This window comes from Sarcophilus harrisii, chromosome 3 (genome assembly GCF_902635505.1).
Source record: "Sarcophilus harrisii chromosome 3, mSarHar1.11, whole genome shotgun sequence".
NCBI lineage: Eukaryota > Metazoa > Chordata > Mammalia > Dasyuromorphia > Dasyuridae > Sarcophilus > Sarcophilus harrisii.
Genome location: NC_045428.1, coordinates 40,676,169 through 40,703,767, shown reverse-complemented (window position 1 = coordinate 40,703,767; position 27,599 = coordinate 40,676,169). Strand labels below are relative to the sequence as shown.

Below are 27,599 nucleotides of genomic sequence, written 5' to 3'. Positions count from 1 at the left end.
ATTGTGTTTAGAAATGAATTTTAAAACTCTTTCGAACTGGTATCAATTTTCAAATTATTTATTGGAAATGCCAAAAAGATTTTTCAAAATAAAAACAAAACAAAACAAAAAACCACACGCCTCAGTTCTCTTTTGCAATATCAGAGCAAAGTTTGAGGACTATAAATATTTTACATTTTTGTATAAAATCAGCAATAAGGAAAAAGATACAAAAAACAACCAGAGGTAAAAACAAATTTCAGCAATAACACTGTGTGCAATCATCTCACTGCTACTCAAGTGACCATTCAGGCTGATTTTTAAAATTTCAGTAATGATAAAATTCACACCACAACAGCCCAGCATTGGAGCACCAGCAGGTTTTATTTCCTTCCTTTTTTAAAAGGTTGGAATCCTTTTATTTGTAAATACTAATGACTAAGAAAGTTTCTAGCAACTCCATTCTTAAAAAGGAATGCCTTCATTCTTTCTTTAAATTCAAACAAGTTTCATTTCTATTTTGAAGCAAGAATAGTAATAATAAACAACCATGAACAATAAAGCATGAGGGTCCTTTTAAAGCAAATAAATAATTGTTTAACTAAACAGACTTGCTGTATTCAAAGCACAGACCTGCTGTAAAAACACAAGAGGATTTCAATGGTCAGGGAGACATTGATATTTTTATCCAATGGCAAATTTAAATAGCTACAAGTCACAGATGAATCTAGCACATACCTAAAAGTCAAAGGGATATCAGTCTCAATCACCAACTAGTGCAAAGTGATCACCAAGTATAAACTCGTCTTTATTAAAAGTTATGAATCAAGTTATGTATCATTTGCAGTATTTAAAATGGCAAGGAAAGTTTAAATCTAACAATACAAAAAGTGCTACTCTACTTTAGATCTACCTGGAATTTATAATTGTTATATGTCATTTCATTCAATTGGGTTAATTAAACTAAATTACTGCCTGAGCAATGTAAACAAGCCTTTAGGAAATTAAAAAAAAACAAACAGATTTATCTGCCAGTAAACTGCATAAATACATAATGAGCCAGGTGTATAGAAGGGAAGTTTATGTTTGCTTATTTCAAGGCATATCTTCTTGGAGAAATAGTTTAATAATTGAGAATAAGCCTTTTTTGCAGTTATATATGTAAAGACCGATTCAGAATGGGTCCACACTATAGTTTTCATTTTGAAGAATCACCATTTTGACTTGAATATACTACCTTTGAAATAGATTATGCAGTTAATCTATTAGTGTTTATTTTTTAAATCCCTATTTAAAGTACAATATTAGGCATATATTAGGATGTATTTATCATACCCTTTCCTCCTCTTAGTTGTGGGCTTATGTTTTCTGTGGAACCCAATTTGGGCAATTTTTTCCATCAAAATATGAGCCCATTTTCCTCTCAAGCTTGAAATACTGAAGTCCTCTATGGCCATGGTTTTGATGTTAGGAGGAAGGGTTTTTAATGCTGAAGTCTGTGACATTCAACCAAATCAAAATCGGTATCCTATTTAAAATAGAGTATAGAGCCAATACAGAATTTATGGATTAGGATAATTTTGCACTAACAGATTCTTTTACTACCTTCTTATTTTTTTTTTCTTTTTAAGAAATACTAAATCATTTAAATGTGAATTATATTGGGAAAATGGAATAGACTCCATATGTAGCTACCCTTTCCTTTTGAAATTTTTCTAATAGTTTTCTCAGATATCAATAAAATCCTTTAACAATAACCTATTTGAAAATCGCTCAAGGCTTTTCTTCTGTGAAAGAATACATGTTTCCTAAATCAGTAATAGTTTCTATTCTCAATTTTGTTTTGAAAAGAGAATTTAAGGTATCAATCAAAAATGTGTCAATTAAATAAAACCTTATTAAAATTAAGACTACACTGCAATTTCACCCTAGAAAAGGAAATATTTAGTGAATAAGCAGGTCGTTTTTTTTCTTTTTTTTTGCTGTTTCTTCCTAGTCAAATTCAAAAATGCTTAAATTTTGAAGAGTACAGATTAGAACAGTACCAAAAAACAAAAAAAAACAAAAATAAAACATGCTTCTTTCTCTTAAAGCTTTAGGGAGGGAAAAGATAGTAGAATATAAATTAGCCTAACACTATTTAGAGACTGTTACTATATTGATGTGAAACAAAAATTATTTTGCCAACATCAATTTCAGTGACATGTTTTTCTTCCTTCTAAATCTTTTTTAAAAGAATGCCCAGATTTACCAGATCCTTATTGACAACTCCTCTGTCACAAATATTGGTCAGGTTCATTTTCCTTCTTACCCTTGAAGTACTAGTTTAAAATGCATTTCAGTATTACACCGATGTAACAGATTTCTTTAAAATGGTGTTTTCCCCAAGTTAGCCAATTCAATTTCTTAAAATGGTGTTTTCCAAGTTAGCCAATTCAATTTCTTAAAATGGTGTTTTCCAAGTTAGCCAATTCAATTTCTTAAAATGGTGTTTTCCAAGTTAGCCAATTCAATTTCTTAAAATGGTGTTTTCCAAGTTAAAGTTAATTCAATTCTAACACTAAAAAAAAAAAAAAAGATAAACCAACAACTCTCTGTACTTTAAAATATACATGGGGTCTATTAAGTGAGGACATTTTTATTTTCATTTCAAAAGTCTTAAATTTCTCAAGTTGGAGTTTATAGCTTTAGGCTGCAAAATCGAAGATGTAGAGTGGATTTCGTTCTTTAATCGAAGAAACATTCTGACAGGCTTTACTTTGGAGCTGGATAAACACTGAAAGGTTTTCTTTCAGATTTGGCTCAGTGAAGGTTAAGACAAAATTCAAGTACTATTAGTAGAATGCTGCTCTACAAGGATAGGTGTCCACATATTTAATTTTGCAAAGAAGCATTATTTTAACCACTCTACAGTATATCTCTCCAAAAAAGCCTTTAGAAATCGTTTTGACTTGAGAATCCGTCGCTGCCTCCCAGAGGTCCTGCAGGTCTTGCAAATGTCCGTGAGATGTTATCATTTTTTCATAAATGCACGGGTGATAGGGAGCTTTTCCTTCTCCAGAAAAAAACACATGATGCTGCGGTACAATTTTCATTTTGTTGGCACACAGACCCATGAACACGTCATCTATGTACAGGCTGGAATTGAGCGTCTGCGAGGCCTCGTACACCTTGGCCGCTACGTCCCCGGAGATCACGTAGGCGGCCCCCGCCGTGTAGTCCGGGTAAGCGGGCCACTGGTACATCTCGTAGGGGACGTAGTACTTGCTGCTCTTGTCCCTCACGGGCGGGGACCCTCTGTGGACCCGCCCTACCCAGAAGTCCTGAACCCCGCCTTGCTCCGCGCTCCGCAGGTAGGCGATGAGATTGGGCAGGTGGATGAATATGTCGTCGTCGGCCGACATCACGAACTTGGCGTGCGCGCAGTACGCGTTGACCCATCGGAACTGCAGGAGCAGTTTCAGGGTGAGGTTGTAGAACGTGTCGGCGAAGTCCTGCTGGATTAAGTCGTGATGCTCTCGGTCCTCCGCAAGGAGCTCCCGCTGCAGCCTCTCCCTCTCCGACTGCAGGGGCTCGCCGGGGCTCCCCAGCGCGAACAGGGTCTTGACGTTGGCGTTCAGCCGGGCGCGGGCGAAGCGGTCGTTGCCCCACGTTTGGCGGATCGCGTCCCGCCGCTGGCGGTTCTCGGGCGAGGTCTTCACGAAGAGCAGGAGCAGCACGTCCTGGTCGCGGCATTTCTCCCGATGGTTGATCAGGTAGCGGAAGCCGGCGCCGCCGTCCGGGTGGTGCCTCAGAGACAGGCTGTCGTTCACGAAGGCGTAGCTGTTGATGAGGTATCTGTACGAGTAGGACTTCACGTGGCTCACGACGTGGGTGTCCAGGGGCCCCCAGAACACCATGAGGCTCAGCAAGAAGCAAGTGGCGCACAATTGCACAAACTGCCACTTTTTCACTCGGCGGCCACTCCCAAACATTCTGATGTCCGCCGCAGGAGCCGCCCTCTAGAACATTTTGGCCAGCGCGCTGGAGGAGAGGAAACGGGGGTCCGGCGCCGTTAGGGCATCCTCGGCGTTAGTGAGGCGTCCGGGGCTGCTCCCGTCCAAGGCCTGGCTTGGCGAAGCGCATTTCCCCCGAGGGCCGGGGCCGGCTCGCCGGGCTGCGGACCCCCAGAGCCGCGCGGTTACTCCACACTGGCATGCTTCCCCCGGGGCGCCGCTGGGGGGCTTCTCTGGGGGGCCTGTGGGGGAAGGGCCGAGAAGAGGTAGGTCAGTGGCCGGAGGCCGAGGAGGGCCCAACACCCCCCACCCCCACACCCCCCTCCCTGCGGCTCCTTACAAAAAGGAAACCCGTTAATCCCTCCCCCGGAGTCGGTGTCCTCCTCAGGCTGGGCCAAGGGCCGGCCCCGGCTCCCCCTCTGCCCCCTCTTAATTCTAGAGGGGGTTCTAGGGGGTCCCAGGGAAGCCTCTGGAGCCCGAAGCCCTGGGTTCCAAAGCTGCCGGCCCGCGCGGGGCTAGGGACCCGGGGGTCGAATCACGGCGCCAGCCTCGAGGGACCCCAGGCCGGCGGGAGACCCGAAGTCCCCTGGGAGGGCGGAGCCGCGGGCAGGGAGCGCTCTGACTGGCTCGGAGGGGCCGCCAGTCACACTCGCCCCCCCCCCCCCCCCCCAGCAGGAGCGAGCCCTTCCCCCTCGTGCCCTCCCCCACCCTTTTCCTCAACTGTAAAATGAACCTAAGAATAGCTGTGAGGATCCCGGGATAAAATAGGTGACACACGGGAGCGCAGAATAGGCTCCCGAGAGGGGGCCCACCCTTCCACCCCTTCAAATCTAGGTGTGGGATGAGTTCTGCCCCCTCCCCCAGGGCTGAGGGGGCAGCTGGTCTTCCCCCTCAGCTTCCCAGAGTCCTCCACCCCCCCTCATCCCCTGCCCAAGCTCCCCCAAGTTTGAGACAAGACTCTAACCCTCCCCCAATAAGGAACACTCCCCTCCCCCCAGGAAAGGCAGCTCCTCTCTGGACAGATGGACCCAATGGGGGGTACAGAAAGAACCTGCTGGGTTTTGTCTGGTTCCCCCTTACCCAGCCCTTTCCCTATGGTCCCGAGCCAGTTACTTAACTGAGCCCCCTCTTAAAGCAGCCACCCCTCCTCCTCGGGTACTTCCACAGAACCCCTGAGCAGCCGAGGCCCCGTGGTCCCCCGCCTGCTGGGCTTGGGGGCCAAGAAGTGGGGAGACAGTTTGACAGGAATCTGGAGACCCTCCTTCTGCAATTCTAACAGAGAACCCCGCCTCCCCCTAGGTACACAGATCACCAAGGGCTCCCCAGGAATTCCCTTAAAGGTCCTGAGCCCCGCCCCCCCACACCTCCCGTGACTTCCCCAAGACCCTTCCCCTAGATCACACAGGCCGAGCTGTGAACGCTGGTCCTCCCCCTCCCAGCTTCCCCAGCCCTTAAAATGTTCCCCTTTATTGTATCTCCGTCTTCTCGGGCTAAGCGCGTCCTAGCTTGGCCAGGGACAAGGAGCTTCTCTGGGAGCCTTTTAGTCCTCTCTCAGCCACAGTCACAGAGCAGGCCCAGAAGGCAGAAATATGAGCTGCCAGCTCCCACTGGGTTTCTGCTCACAGATCTGGTCCCCACGGGAGACTCGCCACCTTGTCTTTGGAGGGACCACCACTCCTTGCACTTTATGTCTGCCAGCCGCCACCTTGGCCCAAGAAAGAAATAGCCGTTCTCAAGTGATCTTCCTGACTTCATCTACTCTCTCCAATTCCCACTTTACAAGGGCCCCCTACTTCTTCTGTTTGTCGGGGAACCGGCCAAAGGACAGAGAATCCTTACATTTTAACTAGCACATTCACCAGGTGGGATTTCGAGTAGTGTTATGCCACAGTCTCCTTGAACTGTTCTACCTCAGTTTCCCTGCATTATATCTCCATTACAACGCCCACCTTTTTTCCTGTCCATCAGGGCGGTACTACTCACTCTAAACATTCCAAAAGATGAGATTATCTCAGGTACCTAATTGACTTCTTTACTTCCTGACTCTGGCCTCCCAGTTAGTAAGAATTTATAGTTTTCACCTCCATCCTGCTAGAATCAAATTTTTGGTCCATCCCTGAAAATTCCTGCTCTTTTTTGCCTCCTGCTTTTGTTTCTCTTCTTACTAGAGTCCTATTTAAAAAAAACCTGGGAGTCTCACATTCACCGCTGGATACTTTTGAGTTGAGAGTCCTGTCCAATCAATTAAGCTCTCCAATAAAATATTAAAACTCTCTAATCTCTATCTTGCCTCAGTTTCTCCAGCATTAAATTTGGAGGTTCCACCAAGATAACAGAAGCTGAGAACTGGATTAGAGATTAGAGACCTTTGGGTCTCCACCTTGGGCCTGGGGCAGTTGGGGATCTGGGTTTTTTTCTTGGGAAAGGTTAGTTCTCTGGATTTCTCCAGAGTCTCTGGGGAGAGAGCACATCTCCAGCCACAACCATGCTGAAGGTGGACACCATTTTGGCCATAGAAGAGTAAGTCTGGGTGTCTTACGATGCAATCTGATATTTGTTCTGTCTATGTTAGCATCTGGATTCTTAGTATAATAAAATGCTGACGGGCATTAAATTCTGAGAAGGATATCATTCCGGGACACTGAAAGATATCCTCTGTTCTGAGTGTCACATATCTGGTTCTGTGTGCCAGTGGCACAACTCTGAGTATTCTAAAGTATAATAAATCTGGGTGTTTTTAAGACATCATCTGGTTCTGGTTCTGAGTCCGAGTTATGTTCATGTTTGTGTTTTGGCTTTTGTTTGGTGCTTTGTGTGTCTTGTCTGCCTGTCTTGTTGCTTAGGTTTTAAGAACTATGGTTGAGAAATTTGGCCACTGGTCATAAGGGACAGAAAAGATAGACTATTCTGTCTGCAAGAAGCAGTGTTCAAAGATGGTAGGAGTTCTCCCCTAGTGGTATAAGGTTATCTGTCAACTCAGCCACTTTATCATGGGAAACTCTGCTTCAAAAACAGTAACTCCATTTGAATGTTTTCTTAGTCATTTTTCTGTGACATTTAAACATTATGATTATGGAATATTGTGGAGAAAGGATAAACTAAAACTGTTTTGCCAAAAGGAGTGGCCTTCCTTTGGGGTGGGATGGCCACCGGAAGGCCTATATGATAGAGACATAGCATTGGCGACGCACCAGGTAGTTACTGGTGAGCCTGGCCATCCAGATCAGACTTATAGAACCTATAGCCAGGGGTCCTCAAACTTTTTAAACAGGGGGCTAGTTCACTGTCCCTCAGACTGTTGGAGGGCAGGACTAGAGTAAAAATAAACACTTTGTTTTGTGGGCCTTTAAATAAAGAAACTTCATAGCCCTGGGTGAGGGGAATAAACGTCCTCAGCTGCCACATCTGGCCGTGGCCGTAGTTTGAGGACCCCTGCTATGACACAACAGACCTGGAAGCGCCCAAGAACTATTTGTGATCTGTGAATCTTGCCTTTGTCAGTCAGTCTGCTCTGGACATATGCAGAAAGTTACAGAAACAGGAGGGATTTGAGGACATGAATATATCTCAACTAGCTGAGATAGCTCTGAAAGTCTTTAATACCCGGGGCCCACCAACTCTGGCAGCAGGTAAAGAAAGAGTGGGCCAAAGCAATCGTGATAGCCATGAGAAAATCAAACAACCTCTCTGGGAGCACTTCCCATGGGCGGCAGTCGTTAGGCTCAAACCAGTGTGCCCATTGTATGAGAACAAGGCCCTGGAAGAGTGAATGCCCGATCTGAAATCATCCCAGGAATGTCCTCGCTCTCGAGGGCACAGACTGAGGCAGCCCGGGCTCTCTCTCTCTTTCTCTAGACCCCAGAGAACCTAGAGTGTGCTTACAAATTGGGGGTCAGCCTATTGAGTTCCTGGTGTATACTGGAGCCACACACTCTGCTCTAACAAAACCTTTGGGTCCATTATCTCCAAAACCTACTCCTAGACAAGGTGCTACTGGTAAATCATCTCTTATCCCTGGACTACTGAGTGCAGAGTCCATCTGGGGCGCAGCACAGTCACCCATTCGTTTCTGGTCATGCCAGATTGCCCATACCCACTGCTTGGTAGGGACTTGCTTCGGAAACTTCAGGCAACCATCTCCTTCTCTGAGGACCAGACTTCTCTGACCCTAAATCCTCCCGGTCCAAAACACCTTCTTATCACCCTGCCCCTCCAGGGTGGTTTCCTCTCCTGCTCCAGCCCCTCCTCTCTCAGCTGCAAGCAGATCTCCCTCAGGTGTGGGCAGAAAATAAACCCCCCAGGCCTGGCGGCCGGAGTCAGGATAAGGAAAAGTCCTTAGTCTTTAGACTCAGGATTGAACAGGATGGAAGCAGAATCTCCACGACTGCCTTCTCCCTCATCTACCGCCCAAGAGTAACTAACCCTGGCTCATCTTACCCCACTCCCTTCTCCCTCCTACAATCCTCTGTATGCACCAATCATCGAGCCAGCACAGGATAGTGGGAAGGGCCATTTTCCAAGCATGTGCCCATAGAGTATTGTCCAATCGGTAGTTAGCCTCAAGTGCTCGGCTGTCCTGACTTCAGTGCATGGACTCGAGTTTCAGCCCCCTACAATGCAGCTTCTGGCCACTGTCTCTCCTGTATCTGTCAAGCAGTACCCTATGTCGAGGGAAGCCCTCCTGGGTATTTCTGTTCACTTTAACCAATTGAGAGATGCTGGTATCTTAGTGACCTGCAAGTCCCTTTGGAACACCCCTTTGTTTCCATCAGGAAGCCTGGATCTGTGGATTTCTGTCCTGCTCAGGATCTTTGGGAAGTTAACAAAAGGGTTGAAATTATCCATCCCACTGTTCCAAATTCATAAACTTTACTCAGCTTGCAGCCTCCTACTCACACTGTGGATACTGTTCTGGACCTAAAAGGTGCTTTCTTTTCAATACCCCTTGTGCCAGTCAGTTAGCCTCCCCTGTGGTCTTCTTCCCTCCCGTCTGGGTCTTCTGCCCAGAAGGCCGAGCTCGTTGCCCTGACTCACGCCCTGCGCAGAGCAGAAGGGAAATGGGCAAACATAGTCACTGACAGCCCTTATGCTTTCACAGCAGCTCCTGTCCACGCCTCTCCTTACAAAGAAAAGGGATCTCCGCTGGGAGGGAAATTAAGAATAAGGCAGAAATACTTTCCTTATTCCCCTCTCTGTTGCTATTATCCACTGTCCGGGCCATCAATGGAAGCAGTGGGAAATCGGGCTGCGCCTTGGTGACCTCCCCCCTCTGGCAGCCCCCTTCTTCCTCCATCCCTGCATACTCCCCTTCGGAAGGTTCTTTCGATCTCGGAGGGGAGGACAGAGGGAGGGACCTTGGTGGTGCATAGAGGACAACATTTTTATTCCACAAGCATTAAGCAGAATGCCGGGGAAGGACTTGCATGATTTCACTCATTTGGGTGAAAAGAAAATGCTTCAGTTATTAAGCAGATATTACATAAAGGATATTAGCCAACTGATCAGAAGTTATATTCACAGATGTAACACTTGCGCCCAAATAAATATAAAAAGTATTAAAGAGTTCTCCCAGTTAGTAAGAATTTATAGTTTTCACCCCCATCCTGCTAGAACCAAATTTATGGTCCATTCCTGAAAATTCCCGCTCTTTGCCTCTTGCCTTTGTTTCTCTTCTTACTAGAGGCCTATAAAAACCTGAAAGTCTCACATTCACCGCTGGATACTTTGAGACGAGAGTCCTGTCCAATCAGTCCATTAAGCTCTCCAATAAATAAAATATTAAAACTCTCTAATCTCTATCTTGTCTCAGTTTCTCCAGCATTATAGTAGAACTGTAACTGAAAAGAGAGGGGATCTCTTACTCTAACCACTGGTATTCAGAAGTGAGAGAAACTGCCTTGCAAAACAGAAGGGAGCTTTGGAAAAATTAGCTGAGCATTTAGAAAGAGATAACTAGTCCAATTCCATTCAATATACATTACTTAACTGGTAGCCTTTAAAAGTATTCTATTACCTCCTGGGTAGACTGACTCAGAATGTTTTTGAAGTTGTTCAATAGCTCTCTAGCTATCCAGAAGTCCTCAGTCAGGGTTAGAGAAACCAGTTTTTTAAAAGCAATTGTGTGTGTGTGTGTGTGTGTGTGTGTGTGTGTGTGTGTGAGAGAGAGAGAGAGAGAGAGAGAGAGAGAGAGAGAGAAATCACACTCTCCTCACCAAAGAAGTGGGAGTCTTAAAAGTTTCTTTGGACAGAAAACTCCCCCTCTTTTGGAGGCTGCACTACACCTTGAACTGTTTATTTGAATTGTAACAAGATCTTTGATGGGAAAAATTTTTTGAAAATCTCAGCCTTTCCTTTAAGGGTCCAAAAATGGGGGTGGGTGGATAAGGAAGATACTAAATTCCACTCAAAAATTTAGCTCCAGCAGGAAAATTACCAAAAGAGTTTTGAATTCTCTCTCTGCTCCAAAGACAAAAGTCGTTGTCTTGTGTGGGGGTCTTATTTCCACAAGACCGGACGATTCTTAGCACTGCCATTTTCAGATATGGATTTGTCAATGGAAATGTCCTTCATGAGGACGGTTGGCTTTGCACCTCAACAGACCATTGGGTCTTTTTCTGTCTTGTAAGTGAAACCTCTTCCATGGGTTGTCTTAGACTCCCATGAGCTGAGGACAGATTCAATTTTTTCTTTGTATTTTGAACAGAGTAGATGATTAATAAATAACTCATTAATTCAGTGACTAAAGTGAAAAAAAAAAGGCAACAATCTGAAAGAATCCAAGTCAATTTTCATATTCAGAATTGATGTGCATTTTAAAAAAAGAGTTGATGATTAATAAATACTCATTCATTCAGGAACTAAAGTGAAAAAAATACTGGCAATGGTCTGAAGAAGTCCAAGTCAGTTTTTATATTCAGAATTGATGTGCATTTTTTAAAAAGAGTAGATACTTAATAAATACTCATTCATCCAGTAACTAAAGGGAAAAAATACTGGCAATGGTCTGAAGGAGTCTGTCAGTTTCCATATTCAGAGTTGATGTGCATTTTTAAAAAGACTTTCACCTGCAAAAGTTCTGGAGAATGAGAGGGCAGAAATATTTTGTCAGAGGCAGAAAATGCTGGGTGTTTAAGAACACAAAGCTTCATAACCAGGAATATAGTGCTCAGCAACTAACTGCCACAACAAATTGCTGTTACAGGTTTCCTTTTGTGTAACTACAACATAGTCCAGTGATTCAACAAACTGGAAACTCAGAGAGTATAAAGAGTTTTAGCCTCCATTTGGGCCAAAATTTAATTGTATGACCCTTTCCTGGTGGTTTGGCTATATCAACTGGTTGGGAAAGGGGAAAGGGAATGTGTGGAGAAGGGGGATCCTCAGCTTATTTTCTACTGTAACTGAAAGAGAACAAAAGCATGGGATTTCAAAACCTTTTGAAAAAAATAAACAATGGGACATAGATTGGGGAGAGAAAGGGGAAAAACAATGGCCACTGGAAAGTTCCAAAGCTGCTAAATCACTTAATCCCTCTAGAGCTTTCCTCCTTTCCTAGTTCACAGTAGGTATTTAATGTATTCTAAATGGAATTCTTCATTGCAAAATGAGAGGGGATTAATTCCATGATTTCTAAGTCCTCTTCCAGCTCTAACATTCTAGGATTTAATGAATATGACTAACTTGACTTATATTTGACCTACTTAAAAGAAAAAAAAAAGTTTATTGTCAACTACGCTTTTAATTTTATTTTTATTTTTCCCTATGAAGTACTGTAAACTAACCTTTGAAAAACATTTCTTGACTCCATCAAAATATTTCTGTCAATGTTTAGCCACGTGTAGAAAATATTAACAATAACTGATTGAGAACTGGAGCTGTCCGAGGGAATCATCTAAAAGATTCAGGAAATGGGGGTGGAAGAGGAGTGAGGAAAATAGAGTAGATGCCATCTTAAAAAAAAAAAAATGTTTTTTGTTTTGTTTTGGTTTTTTTTGGGGGGAACCTGGCTGTATTTCAAAGTCCTTGCTGGCTTTAAATTTTAGGCTATATTCTCTCCCCAGTTTTTCCCGTGATGATTCAGATCCAAGGTTCTCATAACATTTCCTGTAAAAAGAAGTTGTTTTTTCTACCCTTTTACATGGGAATACTGCTTTATCAAACAACAAGGATGTGTGTGTGTGTGTGTGTGTGTGTTTGGTTTGTTAGACACAGGGCTAAGAGCTGGGGATACAAAAAAAGGGGGGGAGGCAAAATTCTGTGTTGAGTATCAAGTTGCTAAAGGAGAAAACATGCACATATTTAAAAAAAATATGTAGCATATTTGCTTAATATCTTGCAGATTCTAGTTAATCTAAAACACTAATAAAATACTCCACTAATGCCAGTTAGAAACTTCCACCTTCTACTCAGTACCTTTCAAGCTGTCTAGATTCTTGTGAAACTACGGGCATCATGGTAACTCTCAGCAATCTTCCTTCCTGCTACCCTACCCTCTTTTCTTTTAGTCAGCATCTAAGTTCAGGGGCAGGGCCCCCACCATTATTTTTCCACCTCAGTGTTCAAATGCATCATTGTCTCGGTGGTTTCAGTTATCTTACCAACTGTTCTCGACCCCATTTGGGCTTTTCCTGGCAAGGATACTGGAGTGGTTTGCCATTTAAGTGTTTAAATAATCAATGACTAGAAAACTGAATTGGGCAGCAGGCTAAAATGTGGCAAAAAAATTTGGCTTGCTAAATGGAATAGTGGACCATACACAAGCCTGGACCTACTCTGTGTGTTCCATCGTCTCTCATGTTGTATTTTTTTTTTTTAATCAAATCTGTCCTTACAAATAATTCCAGAAAAGGATTTTACTAAAATGAATGTATTTGCTTCTTAATTGCTAGGCACATTATATCTAAGATTCTTTTATTTTATGTCAACCACTCAACAAATGAAGTGGCTACTAGATCTGACTATTTGATGCACTATGCAAGGCAACAATTCCTGTTCTCTGGGATCTTACATTCTAATAGAGGAGACAAGTACATATATAAAAACAGTATCAATACTAAATATATATCTATTATATATATACATATATACTAAATAAAATATTTATGAAGCGGTTAAATTCAATGTTGTTTAGGAAGTATTGCACCAGCAATAGTGGAAATGGGGGAGGATATTGAAATTAAATGATTCATGAAGAAAGGTATTTTTCCTAAATGTAGGGACTCTATAAGATAGATGTGAAGAGGACAAGCATTGCAAGCATGAAAGAAAGCCAACAGAAAGGTATGAAGACAGAATATAGATTATTAAATGTCAAAACCAGGAAGTTAGTTAGGTTGGGCTATAAACTCTGGGAGGGAAAGTAATGTCCCATGAGGGACAAGTTTATTTTTTTGATCCTGGAAGCAACTGGAAGCCGCCCGAGTTAATTAAGAAGCAAAAGCACATGGTCAGATCTCCATTTAAGAAAAATGACTTTAGCAACAGTTTTTAGGATGGATTAAGGTTATGAGAGTCTTGAGGTGAGGAGAGCAGTTGGGAAACTGTGGCAAAAACTAGATGAGGCAATAAGGGTCTGAATTAAGGCAGTAAGAGGGGTTGGAAGCTTATGATCATGATGAAATGACAAGCTCTGGCTACTGACTGGCACGTGGCTGAGAATAATGCCCAAGTTAGGAACCTTTGATCCTGAAAGGACGAGGTGACCTTCAGCAGAACATTCTAAGAAAACATCACCAATTTTCTCTGGAAGGTAATCTAACCTTCGGTCTCAGTTTTCTTTCTTTTTTCCTACTCTGAAACAAAAGGGAGACTGGGCTATCTGCCAGTTACATATGGCCTTGGTGAGGATGGTGACACTTTCAGCTAAATTCCTTGATATCTTATTGAACAGTCAAGAGTTATGCTAAGATCAATCATCCAAATTACAGTTTGTTTCTAAAAGCAATTTATCACTATTTAAAAAAAAATTCAACATGTTATCCAGGCTGAAGTCCCATCTGCTAACAAGCTGAGTGACTTTTAGGAGAGATCAAGTTAAGGTTCAGAACCAAGATTTTCACAATTACAAAAATGGAAACAGTCTCTGTTCTCCCTCCCTCTCAGAGTTGTCAGGACAGAACAGACTCCCTGAACTTGATTTGTCTTAAGGTGTTATAGGGACACAAGGTAAATTCTAGGTTATTTTCTCTCCCCAGTCTTTCCCATAGTGATTCAAATGCAAGGTTCTCAAAACATTTCCTGTAAAAAGAAGTTGTTTTTTCCATCCTTTTACACAGGAATTCTTCTTTATCAATCAACAAGGATTTTGGGGGATTTGTGTGTGTGTGTTTGATTTTCTGGTTTACTTTTTGTTAGGCACAGGAGTAAGAGCTGGGAATACCAAAAAAAAAAAAAAAAAAAAAAAAAAAAAAAGGCAAAATTCTGTGTTTAGTATCAAGTTCCTAAAGGAGAAGATATGCACATTTTTTAAAATGTGTAGCATATTTGCTTAATATCATGCAGATTCTAGTTAACTTCAAACACTAATAAAGTGGTTGGCCCACTAATGTCAGATCTGCCAGCTAGGTGGTGAAGTAATAGAGTGCTGTTCAAGTCAGGAACACTCATCTTCCAAAGATTGGCAGATTCAAGGATTGACGGTTGGAATCCCAACTCTGTACCTACAGTGACTTTGGACAAGTCACTTCACTGGACCCCAGGGTTGTGGACCCAGATAGTAGGTAATGAGTTAGCTACTGAAAAGACAGGTTATTGTATTGTTAGGCAAGAGAAAAACCTCATCAAGAAAAGCTGCCTGTAGAAGTCTTTGTGTATTTTCAGCTGAAGGGCTTCAAAGAGAATATTGATCAGAATATTTGGCAAGAGAATACAGATGGAAAGCATGTCTCAAGATCTTGGTGTTTGGGACAGTTTTTAAAAGCTTTTGAAAGCTTTTGTTTTGTGTTATTGGCAATTAGTGAGGGAACAGACCTGTGATTTATGATATTTTCTGCTTTTCTTCTACTTAATGTAATCTGATCCACACCCATGGCTATAGTTATCCCTTCTATATAAATGACTCTCAGATCTATTTATCCTTCCCTGATCTCAGCTCTAACTGCCTTGCTAAACAAAGATTTCCATGTGGATGTCCTAATGGCTATAACTAGGACATGGCAAGTGGGTCTCTGCCGAGGGCCAAAGCCTTATCTATTGTTAGCATCAGGGAAAATGGGTACCCCAGGATCATACCTGTTTGTAGGAAAGGGATGGAGATAGTGGAAGGGAGGGGTCACGGTACCCCTAGACCCAGTTACTTTTATTATTATTTAGCACCTTGCTAACAACGACAATGAATTAAAACAGGAAGCTAATAGAAGTTCCACAGGGATGAACTCTTTTCCCCTCCCACATCCCTTGAACAATTATCTGGCTCTCCTTGCTGTTCCTATCCCTCTGAAGATGACTTTTCTTCCTCTTCCTAATTTAGATAGGAAAAATTCTAGTTATATCTCTGCCAATGGCACTGTAAGACTCAGTGTTCAAAACAAAGATTATCATCTACTTTCTCTGGAAACCTGTTTCTCTTCCCAGTTTCCCTTATTTCTGTTACAACCGTCTAACCGGTTTCTCCATTCATCCTTCCTACAATGTACAAATAATTTGCTTACAACATAAGTCTGACCAAGTCATTTCTGCTCAAAACCTTCAGCAACTCCCTGCTGCCCAGAACACAGCAGATTTCTCAGCATAACATTAGACATCCTAATGACTCCTCCTCTGATTTTATCCCTGAAGGTATTCTTCTCTCATCCCCAATTTCCTGAGAACACTTTTTTCTCCTCCTAATCATGTCCATCTGGCTTCCCCCTCCTAGTAATAAGCAAGTTCTTGGTGCAGAGATTGTCAGTTTTGTCCAGTGCCCAGTACTGTGCTCTGCACGCAGCTGACACTTGATAATTCCTGAATGGAAAAGTTGACACTCGAATCTTCCCAGTCATCAGCATCTTTCCTCTCCTTCATCTTCATCCTCACTTCCAATGAGGTAGACTCGATCTCCATAATGTCTGTAACATCCTTTATTCCTTGCTCACATTGCGACACCCTAATTCAGGCCTTTTTACCTAAGAACTACCAACTGTCTCTTTTGCTTCTACTTGGTCTAATGGTTTATTTTTTTATGATGAAAGTGTGAGGATAGCATAAGGCAATGATCTGTACTGTTATCCCTGGAAAAAATCTAGAACACTTTAACATTCTAACCTGTTCTATTTTTTTTTTAATTTCTGGGAAAGGGATTCTACAAAGTTCCTCCATCCTACAGTGGTATTGAATAATCTTCTGACAAACAGGAGGGAATTCTATTTTCTAGAAGAATGTTTACTGAATTAAAGGATAACCCAATTTAGTTTACACCCATTTTCTTTAGCCTGCATATTAGGTTACCCTTCCTTCTATAACCCAACTACTCCCATTTTACAAAAAGGTATTAAATGTTGGCCGGCTCACACAACTTTGGGCCTAAAGGCAAACAACAATGCACAAAAGCCACCCTCCCTTCCAGGATGTGATGTACACAAGGACATTTTTATTGCTGCTATTTACTCTATACAAGCTCCCAGTGTCTCAGCCTGAAGAGCTCTTTCTCCTCACCTTCACCTCTCCCAGTCCCTGGCTCCCCTCCAAACTCATTTCCAGTCATGCAGGAGGCCTTGTCTGGTTCCCAGCCCTCGCTGCTAGGAGACTTCCTCAGTGACGCTCCCATCAGCAGCCTCTCTGCCTTGGACGTACATGCTCTTTCCTCTATTCAGACTTAATTCCCTTGCGGCACACCGTTAAGCAGGGGGCCCCAACTGACCAACAGGCACTAGAACTAGAAGGACAGCGTCAGGAAGGCTCTATCAGTGAGCGTGAGGGGAAGGACAATTTCCATGCGAAGCCGCGACCGTGTGTTTCCTGCCCTCCGCTCCTCACTTCCCCTTCCATCATTCTCGACCCCTCGACATAGAAGTTCAGCCGTGGCCTGGGGAGCCTTCTCATTTGACACACAGCTCATCCCAAACGCAGGCTACGCTGGGCCGCTGGAAGGTTGGGGGGGCCAGGATTCCTCACTAATGGTGGGACTCCCCAGAAAGGAGGCAAACACAACAAAAAGGGCCCTGACTTACATCCACCTGTGGCTTCTGTCGGTGGCGGTGCCGAACCTCCGAGATTCATGGCCCCGGAGCATGAGCCTAGAACTCGGGGCGGGGGGTGGAGGGAACAAGTGGCTGAAGCCTTTCTATTGCCAGGATTAGGGCCCCCAGCGAGAGTCCGGACACAGTCGGCTGCCTTATGGAAGGACAGTGATCTGGGTTTGGGACTGACTAGGGGAATTCTATGGCTGTTAGGAGCTAGGCTACAATGCTCCAATCCTACCCCCCATTAAAATCTACGTTCTCGCAGTGATGTTATGGGGTCACTAGTTAACGTGATCCTGATGTGATCATAAGGCAGATGGAGGCTCCTAAGTGTGCGTCAGTAAGCTCCGAGGTGCATCCTTAATGGAGAAAGGGGCTTTCAGACATATAAAGGACATTCTCAACCTGGGCTGACTCACATCCTTTTCTCCCTATAAAGCACTGACTTCAGGCCGGCCATAGAATACTAGGGCTTTATTCCCACCTCCTCTATTAGCACTGACACAAAGGATGGCCCCAACGACAGCAGGGGACGTTCGGCGTACCCAGCAGCACCCAAGTGCCAGCAAAGAGCCAGGGAGGAGAGTACCAGAAACATACGGTCAGAGCGGCCGGCGGGCTGGACGATCTCGGCTAGGCTGCTTCTCAGGGCCTGGGCAGTTCCTCCTGGGCGAGCTTGGCAACGGATCCCTGCACAGCCTGGACATGGTGTCACCTCCAGCACGCTCTGGGCTCGCTCGCGCGGCTCCCCGGCTTCCTTTTGGCCATTCTTACTGTTCTGGGCGGCCCATCAGAGACGGAGAAGTCCAAATGGACGAATGCCACTGTCATTGAAGAAAGCAGCTCGTTAGGGAGTGTCCACACGGCCCTTCCAAGAGGCTGCAGCTACTGTCAACAAGGAGCAGGCAGACACAGCTTGTGGGGCTGCTCAGCCACTGGTGCACACACGTGCACGTCTAACTATCACGCTGGGTGGTACGCGGTGCCGAGGCTGGGTCCACTTCCAGTCTGCTCCCAGACACTTCCCAGCTGGCTGACCCTGGGCAAGGCACTTCACCCCATTTGCCTCCGTTTCCTCATCTGTAAATGAGCTGGAGAAGGAAATGGCAGCCTCTTGGCCAAGAATCACACAAGAATAAAAAAGGATGAGGGAATGGCTCGTGGCCAAGCTGAGAGGGAGAAACTCTCCGGGTATCCTTCCTAGGCGTGGCCCGAGAAGGAGAGTAAAGTCTCTGACACAAGGGAAGGGATCCCCGGGGAGGATTTCCCCAGAGAAGGAGAAGCTGTGGTCAGGTTGCAATCTGTACCGCCGGAAGGAATAATCTCATGGATAGAATCCCAGATCTGCAGAGAGCTCAAGAAGCAAGACCGACTGTCGTAAACGAGACAGTCCCAGATCTCCAGTCCCAAGCAGTCCTAGCATTTCTAGCCTCCTGCCACAGGCCCTTTCTAAATTCTGCCCAGGAATATTTTAGGAAAAATACAACAGTGCCCAGCTCAGCTTTGTTCTGTTTCCATATTCCAGGGATTTTCAACCTTACTACAATACCTACAATAAAGAACAGTGTTTAAGAAGAAAATGGTGAAGTTAAAATTAGCTAAGATAAACTAGAAACTTTTCTGCTTCTCTCACTTGCCTTTTTCTTCTGCCTTTTCTTTGCTCCAAAATCTATTTCCACATTACGTTTAAGGGAAAAACTGTTTTCATAGGTTTTCTTTTAACTGTATACTTCCCAAAAGGACCTCTCTTACCTTGTAGAAAATACCAGAAAACATGGAGAAAGAAAGGGAGAGAGGAACAGAAAAAAAAAGGTGGAGAAATGGGGATTATATAGGATGTCTTTGGGGAATAAGAGCACGGGTAGCAGCTATTTGGGAAAATGGAGTACAGAGAGAACTAATGGAATAGCTGCTGATGTTTTCGGAAAATATTTTTAAATTATAGAACATGAGGGAGACACAAAATGTTGGTACAAAATAGACTTCCTAATTCAGGTACATAATGAAAAATGAATCAAGGATCTAATATTTTATGCAGCACATCTTGTTTGCATTTTTAAAAAGTCATAGTTGTTTCAAAGGTCATTTAAGCAAGGTGATTTTTCCCTAAAATACATTCCATGGAATCTTGATATTGTTCTACAGGGTATTTCACAAGTGGTATTGGGCTTTATAGGAAATTATCTATCCCGAGCCATTTTGAGTTTGCTTTAGAAGAGACATTATTTATGAATCCACTTCCTTTCTCTTCTGCAGGCTTCACCCAGTATAGCATCTTTGTTTCCAAATACAGTTGGGAAGCAGTGAGTTCTCTCTAGACACAGACCAATGATTATATTTGTTACGCTGCACCCTAGACGAGGGACATCAAAAGGAGGAGAAATAATACTCTCTGTCTTAAAAATCTTCATTCCTTAGTCTTACTGTAATACTTCAAGGTGAGCAGTCCTTCCAGTGTCAGATATGTAACCCTCCCACAATTTAATTTGAGTTTTTGAGACTTGCTAAAACTGAAAAGAGAATCACCTCACAGACAACCTAGTTCTGAGTCCCTGGGCATTTGGCTAGGCTGTCCTTCTGGACTCAGGAGAACCCCCCTAAAATGCCTTTCCTCCTTGGGATAACCTTCTAGAGCTTTTCTGAGAAACCCAATTCCCTTCCCTTCTCCTGCCCCAAACCTTCCCAGACACCAGGAGAACCTTTCTTTGCAACCATCCCATTCACTTTAATCACTCAGCCTTATTTCACATGGAATGTCAGTTACACAGATTTGTACACATTTGATCATACACACACACATACACCCCCATCCATTAAGATTTTGTCACTTGATCAAGGTTTTATTTTAAATTTAAGCTCTTCTCAATTTAATCCACTGTCAGCACTCAGGTACAAACTTTGTCACAGCCTACATCATAACACTGAAAAAGGGTAGGGCCTTTTTCTAGACAAAATCTAATTGTTTTTCTGTGGTTGTTTATAAGAAAATACTAAATTCCTTTGGATCCTTATTAACTAAATAAGCCTGGCCATGAGCCTACCACATATATGGAAGGAGGAATCATTCCATTAGATACTTAGCCCTGAAGGATAATCAGAGAATTAGGATGGTGCCTTGTAGGCTACCCCAAAGTGATCTTAATCTGGTAGTTTATTTTGGGCATGCCTCCTAATTATATTTAGAGATGTTAGCATACCAGAATGGTGTTTGTGGCTTTGGCAAAGCCATGCTCTGTTTATTTCCATTCTAACTCCAAAGGGTAATTTTTTTTTAGATCTACCAACTCTAATCTAAGTCTGGTAGGCTTAACACATCCCCACCTTAGGGGGTTTAGTAAGGGTGCTTCCCTAGTCAGGATTGACTCAATGGATGGTAGCCTCTGTAATACTATCCAAAAATGGGTTTTTCTTCTTTCTCTCTAATTTTTTGTAGATTTCATATGTACAGCAGAAAGATAAGTAACAACACAAGGTGGCCCTTTTCATTTGATAAACTGATACCAGGAAGTTCACCCCACCCCATTCTACCTCAAATTCAAGTTGAATCTATCTGAACTTCTTCTATAAATCAGTCAAGTCAGTTCAATGATTTTATAGCCAAAAAAAATAAAGAAATATTCTTTTCTTCATTTTCTGCAAATTAGGATGTTTCCCTCTTCTCTAGCCATTTTTGTTTTAATCATATTAGTAATAATTGGAGCCTAAAAAAATCACTCTAGTTTGCTGATGTCAGATGGATAGTCTTTCACAAATGACTTTGCGATTTAATAGAACAGTAGATTACTCTGACAAGCATTCAAAGGGAATGTTAATCAAGGCCTTAAATGATAAAGAAGAAAAAAAGGTCCAGAGAGCTACATTTCTGCCACCTTTTCGAAGATTTTACCTCAATGGCTGAAATCCATGAGTCAGTTGTAAAAGTCAGCAAAGCTTTCACACAGAGAATTCAGTAAGTAGCTAAGGAAGAAATAGGCAAGTTCCTCAAGCCTTGCAAGTCAACCTCATACAACTTAGTGGTTTTCTCAGAGGACAATTTTTTCCACTGAGAAAATGTAGTTCTGGGGTCAGAATCTAATCTACAGGATGTAGGGATGTTTTATGATCATGTGCTAAGAGGTTGAAACCAGGAATAGCACATCCTTAGCCCAGCTAGCCTCGGTTATTGTGACACATGAAAGACTTGGATGATTTCAGTGCTAAAATTCTCTGAGCCATCTTAGATACTAAGTTTTTTGTTTGTTTTTTTTTAATCAGTCTCCTTAGTATACTTTTCTATTTTAGAATGACTGGATAGTGGTTGTCCTGTATTCTCAAAGAGCACCAAAATGACATCCCTATGTTACAGTCAAGTTACAGTGTGTCCGACTGTGGCTGATCAGACCAATATAAGCTCAGAATGCTCTGCCACAGGTTGGACACAAATAGTTCCTATAGACATTTGGGGTGGCTGCTCTAACTCTGTGTACCTCGAGTTTCTTCTGAGATAATTCAATTCTGCTTTGTTCATAGAGCACAGCACCCTCTCTGATGAGCCCCCCGCCATGCTGGGTGGTCCTGTGCCCATGTCTCCCATGTCTTACAATCATTTCTAAAGTCTTTAAGAGTATTTTGAAGGGTGTATTTTTCTGACCACCTTATGAGTGCTTGCACTGTGTGAATTCTTCAAGTTGACTACAGATATCACTAGATCTTTCTCCTTCCTCCAAGTGATTTTTGCAGATTAGACTAACTAGAAACTGATTTGCTAAATTGCTGAGAATTCAAATCTCACTGAAGTATCACAATTTATTTTTTTCATGTGATGTTTGTGTCTTCTCTAACAAGTCAAATATCCCTTGGTGAAAAGTAAAGGTTGTTAACATGAGGGCTATAAACTTGCTTAATATATATCATGACTCTCAGAAAGGACCTGTGATTTCCCCAGACTTTGAAAAGGGAAACATGACAAAAAATTGTTAAGAATCCCTGAAATGCAGGAATGTCAAACTTTAGATTCTGGATTATGTTCAAAGAATTTAAGATCCTAGATCAAGTCAAGGATGGCAGAAGTGCAGCACCCCAGGATTATAAGGAGTCTGCAAGATTGTACAGTCGAATCTGGTCCCTTTATAGGTGGATAAATTGAGGGAGCACAGAATAAAAGTCTGATTCCCCGCTTCCTAGACTGGTGCTCTCAATGTCAGGTTTACTATAATTTTGACTTCCTTCTCTGTGTATCAGGGGACACAGCTTTTTCTTTCCTCCTGCCTCCAAGGATGACTGTGTGTTTGACAAGATCTTATCTTGTTTTTCCTTGAAAACTCAAGAAGGTTTATGACAAATATATCAGGCTATCTGATACGAAGGACTAAGATCCTTTCCAACTCTAAAATTCTGTGGGTTGCCACGTATTTATCAAAATTATCATTAAAAACGAGAACTTATCTTGTCCCCACAGTAATCCCACGAGGTAGGAGAGGAGGGCTGTGTGCCCTGCATGATGGCAGTAGTAGCCAGAGCCCAGAAAATGGAGTGGACATAGCACCTAGTACTATGGGTGGGCCACAGGAAGCCCACCTTCTGGTTCAACTTTCTCATCTGTAAAATAGCAGGATCAGACCCTAAGACTTGAAGATCCCTTTTCAGTTCTGAAATGTTTCTGTCCCACGAATCCTATCTCTAATCAGTGTTATGCGTGGTAATAATACAATAATACAAAATGCGTGGTAACAAAACAACTTTTTACAAAGTGTTACAAAGGACTATCCCACAAAGGACAAAAAAGAGAGGGGCAAAATAGAAGGAACACATTGTAACATGCAAGCAATGAGAGGCTGCACAGAACAGCCACCAAGAAGTAAGATAGAAAGAAGAGATGGGCTAATCCCTTGTAAGAGTACTTGTGATGTCAAGAGAATGCAAGGGAGGCCGCCAGGACACTGGGTAGTTCCCTTGTGATGAGCTCATGGCAGGGCATCCACAGACAAGAGACACATAGGCCAGCATGGATGCATCATGATCTGAATCATTTCACTCATTTCACTCATTTCACTCAGCATCAGTTCATGTAAGTCTCTCCAGGACTTTCTGAAATTATCCTGCTGAATCCAGTTGAGTCCTGAGTATGACAAATGCAAGGTATGAAACTATTCACTCAGGATCCACCAGATGATCAGATAGAAGTGAGCATTTTTTTCTTTGAAAAACAAAGGGCAGCTAGTTTTCTAGTTGACTTTTGTCACTTCCCAGAATGAGCCCACATTCTACTCTGAAAGTGTTAGTATTATGTTCAAGATGATGACAACGTGTCTTAAAAAGTGACTCATTTTTCCTAACCCATAAGCTACTATAGTGTAGAGGCTTGTATATTTTTCCTTTAGAAAGTTGGTCATTCTTCTTCTGTTAAAATAGTATCACTTGAATTATCGCTGTGAATTAATTCTAGCTATTACCATTTTAATAAGCCTTTTATAATACAGAATCCTAATTTGTATTTATTTAGGATACTTTAGGTTGAAAATATAACCTCTGTATTGTCTTTTCTGGATAAGGAAGGAACATAATAAAAATCAAGACAGCAAAAATAAAATGATATTTTATAGGAACTAGATAAAGTATGAAAATTCCATTTGGAATACTAATTCCTAGTTGGTCGCTGATGTCCTTAAGGAGAACAGCCTGAGTTCACAATTTGCTTTGACTTACAAATGTTTTTAGTTTTACACTATTCACTTTAGAGAAAAAAAAAAATTATTGACTGAGCTCCTGAAACTTTAATGAATGAAAAACATGGGAATATTTCTTACTAGGCTTATAATTGTTAACTTCCAGTTAAAACTAAAAGTAACCTATCATAGTTTGCATTTGTGCAAAACTTTTTTCAAGCCCTTCCATACATCTTCAGTACTTCCTATGCATAAATAGGGAACCTTAAGCACCTGACAGCCAGTTCTCTTTTCTTTAGGCCAAGGGTTCTTAAACTGGGCATTACAGCCACTTAAGCTGGGGGGTATAGATTTCTGAGGGAACATGAATTTTAAAAATTTGACCACTGTACTTTCATATAATTGTTTTCCTTTGTAGTCTATGCATTTTATCTTGTGTATTTAAAAACGAGGACTTCACAGACTTCCAGCAGACTGTGGAAGGTGTGTGATACACAAAATTCAAGAACCTTTGTCTAGATAATATAGTAAAGTGGATTGCTCTATTTGGAATCGGAGGAAGTGGGTTAGAATCTTGGCTCTGCTATAGTGAGCAAAGACTTTCACCTGTGGGAGCCTCAGTTTCCCCATCTGAAAAATGAAAAGGTCATGCTGACCATGATCTTTCAAAGTCTGTGGCATTAATTAGCCTATGAAGGGTTGGGCTATACTTGGAATTCACACACTAAATAATGACAATTCCTTGTGTGGGTGGGGGGAACACAATCAAGTACTATTTGTAAATGTCAGTAATTCAGAATGCCACATCTGGCAGAAGGGAAAAGGGAAAGGAGCTCTGAAAAGATGCACCCCAGAAGGGTATGAATCTAATCATTAGCTCTGGAAGTGAGGAAAGGTTATTGACACAGTTTTCACTGACCTGCAGACCTGTTTTGGATGGAAACAAGGGAGATGAGGGGAAAGAAAGGGAAGGAAGTCTTAAGACATCATCCTTGGTCACCCTCATGGTGACCAAGAGAGAGTACAAATGCATTTTTTTAAAAAGATGTTTGCATTGACAAGTACAATTGTCTCGGAGGGGTCGACCTACTTCTTTTAATTCCAGAGAGTTAGGGCCTTTTCCAAAACTGATGCTTCAATTATGGCAGATATATTTAGAGAGATAATGAAAAAAATTTCTGCAAGGAATACATCTGAGTGCATTGTCACTTCTGGCCCAGATGCAGCAAAACTGGGCCCTTTTCAACTGTACTAATGCAGCATTAGAATGGATTATATGCATTATTATTAAAAAGATTATTGCAGGGCAATATTTCACTTTTCTGGAGGTTTTTTAATGGTTAGCTTAAAGGGTTCCCTCTTTTTCTTCTTAAGCAAAAAGACTAACAAGATGAAAACCAGTCAGTTTCTCCCTGAAAACTGCCCTTTTAGGGTTGATTGTACTCATCTTCTCACTAGGGTTGTGATCAATTAGGCAATTCAACATCCGGGGATACTATTTCAGAGAAGTGCCTTTCATCACCCTTTTCTAGGGGACCACTCCCATCACACACCTCACAGTAAATCAATGGGAGGATAAAGGAAACGAACAATATTTCCAAAATGAAACGTCAGCTCGAAGTCAGGCAGTAATTAGAACACCAGTGTACTGAGGCTGAATGGTTCCAGAGTCTGGGGAGCCACAAATGAATGCTTCTTAGACAAGGGCGGACACACAGTTCTTAAACTCCCAAACTTAAAGCTAATGCATCACCTGGATGGAGGATGCAGCAGATGCAGGACTGGAGGAGGAAACACCCCCTCCCCTCCATGGCAGGGATTTCTCACTCTGAGGTTTATTTTGTGCCATCCTGGCTCAAATACCCGACTTTTCACATTAGAACCTGAGGGGGGGCGGAGCGCATAAAATCTGCCCTACCTGATTATTGAAAATTTGTACCCTGATTTTAAAACTAGAGACATAGAAATCAGACGGAAGGCTTCCCGGAGCCCCAGAAAATTGAGGCCGGAGCAGGAGGCTCGCATCCTTCTTTCTTTGTAAACCCCTATCCCCCCACCTCCACATGCTGTTGGGGATTCCCAAGGCCAAGCTTTGGACTCGAACCTGCAGCCTGAGGAGCCCAAAGTAGGGGCCAGGACAACGGCGGGCCGCGCAGACTGGCCCAGGGCCCCCCGGGGGGACAATGCAGGGTCGGGGTCACCGGGGAGGAGCAGCCACAGGCGGGTCCCCGAACAAAAGGAGGCTGATCAGGTTTGAGGGAATGGCTCTGCAGGGACGCGGGGCAGGGGCCGATCCTCTCTCTCCGCGCCGCACGGCCAGCTTCCACACCGAAGCCCGCAGTTCCCAGGCCGGGTCCTCCCAGGCTCATGCCCCCGAGCTCTCCCCTTCCCAGCCGCCCTCCCGGCCCCGCCCAGTCTGCTAGGACCCGAGCCGCGCCGGGCGGCAGGGGCCGGACGAGTTCACACTACTTCTGGCCCGAGACCCGGTACCGGCGGGGGCCCCTATGAGGAGCGGGCCGAGGGGCTGGCGGGCGAGGGCCCGGGCAGGGGGCGTGAGCGGGAGGGGGAAGGGAGGAGTGGGCGGGAGGGGGGAGGGGAGCCTGAGCAGGAGAGAGCGGGCTGCGAGGAGGAGTGGGCTGGGAGGGGAAGGAGGAAGGAGTCAGGGACCGGAGTGAGCCGCGGAGGCCGAGGTGGAGGAGGGATCGGGCTGCGGGAAGGAGAGGGGCTGGAGAGGAGGGGAACGGGCTGGAGAGCCGGCGAGAGGTTAGGAGAGGGGAGAGAGCTGGAGAGAGGGCGGGAGACGGGCTGGCCCCCGCCGGCGCCGAGAGGGAGGCTGACGGAGAAAAGATGGGGCTAGGGTGGCAAACCGTGCTGGGACCGGGCGGTTTCGGGCTCCGGAGTCCCGGAGCGACCTCCCCTTCTGGGCCGGGGGGTGTGGGCGCTTCGGGGGCAGCACGAGGAGTCCGAGGCCGGAGGGCGAGGAAGGAGATTCGCCCCGAGCCGAGGGGCACGGGGGGGGGGCGCGCCCGCTGCCCCCGCCTGCCGTGGGCACCGCCAGGCAGCGGCCTCCCCAAGGGGTCAGCGAGCCGGGAGCCGGGCGGCTCGAGAGCGGACAAAGGACTCGGCCACGGCCACTGCCCGCGTGGGACTCCTTTCCCCACGGAGCCCGGCTCCGGGCAGCCAAGCCAGCCCCGGCTCCGGAGAGGCGCGGGGCCCCTTCGCCAAGAGAAAAGCGTCCCCGGCCCTCGAGCAAACTCACCCAGTGCGGCCGCGGCTGTCCACGCCGCCGGGCAGAGGCGGGCTCCCCGCTCCGCGGCCGTCCGGCGCTAGCAAGTCCCCCGAACAAAAACTTCCACGTTTTAAGGCTCCGGCCGAGGCTGGCGGCTCTCCCCAGACAGACGCAGCCCCGCTGTTTTCCCTCCCCCTGCAGGACCGGCCGATTAGGAGCCGTGCAAGAGAAGGCGGTCCAATCAGAGGCCGACGCCTCCGGACGGGGAGGAGGGAGAGCGGGGAGGAGGGAGAGCGGGGAGTGATCTTTAAACTTCTCCAGCCCCGAGCCCCCCGCCTGCGGGCACTGGCTGCAAGCTGGTGCGGACGCCCGCCCGCCGGCCGGAGACTCGGGGGCGCGGGGGGCTGGCCCTGCATGACTGGGCGGAACACGCGAACTTTCCCCCGACCTGCCCGGCCTGGGTCGGAAGGAGCCAGACAATCTGTTAAAGTGCCCGGCTTTTCGGGCAGCTGGACCCCCTTGGGAAAAGACCCCAACTCGCACCCTTAGCCAGTGTAGCCAAAGACGACAGGGCCGGGGCAGCTGGGGGGGCGCA

At 44.5% G+C, this 27,599-nt stretch overlaps 2 protein-coding genes across 4 annotated transcripts in view; one reads left to right on the top strand and one right to left on the bottom strand.

Moving 5' to 3' along the window:
- Positions 1-27,599, top strand: part of MCF2L2 (MCF.2 cell line derived transforming sequence-like 2) — a 340,912-nt gene that overhangs the window by 194,726 nt on the left and 118,587 nt on the right. The window lies entirely within an intron of this gene.
- B3GNT5 (UDP-GlcNAc:betaGal beta-1,3-N-acetylglucosaminyltransferase 5) lies at positions 47-27,234 on the bottom strand. Of its 3 annotated transcripts, XM_031957744.1 has the most exons (3): positions 27,035-27,234; positions 17,732-17,955; positions 47-4,216 (listed from the first exon to the last, which is right to left on the bottom strand). In XM_031957744.1, the coding sequence occupies exon 3, from the start codon at positions 3,951-3,953 to the stop codon at positions 2,814-2,816; it is 1,140 nt and encodes a 379-aa protein (XP_031813604.1). In that variant the 5' UTR covers positions 3,954-4,216; positions 17,732-17,955; positions 27,035-27,234; the 3' UTR covers positions 47-2,813. The 3 variants fall into 3 exon arrangements, with proteins under 3 accessions (XP_031813604.1, XP_031813605.1, XP_031813606.1); XM_031957745.1 differs by lacking the exon at positions 17,732-17,955; XM_031957746.1 differs by lacking the exons at positions 17,732-17,955; positions 27,035-27,234 and adding an exon at positions 4,315-4,571.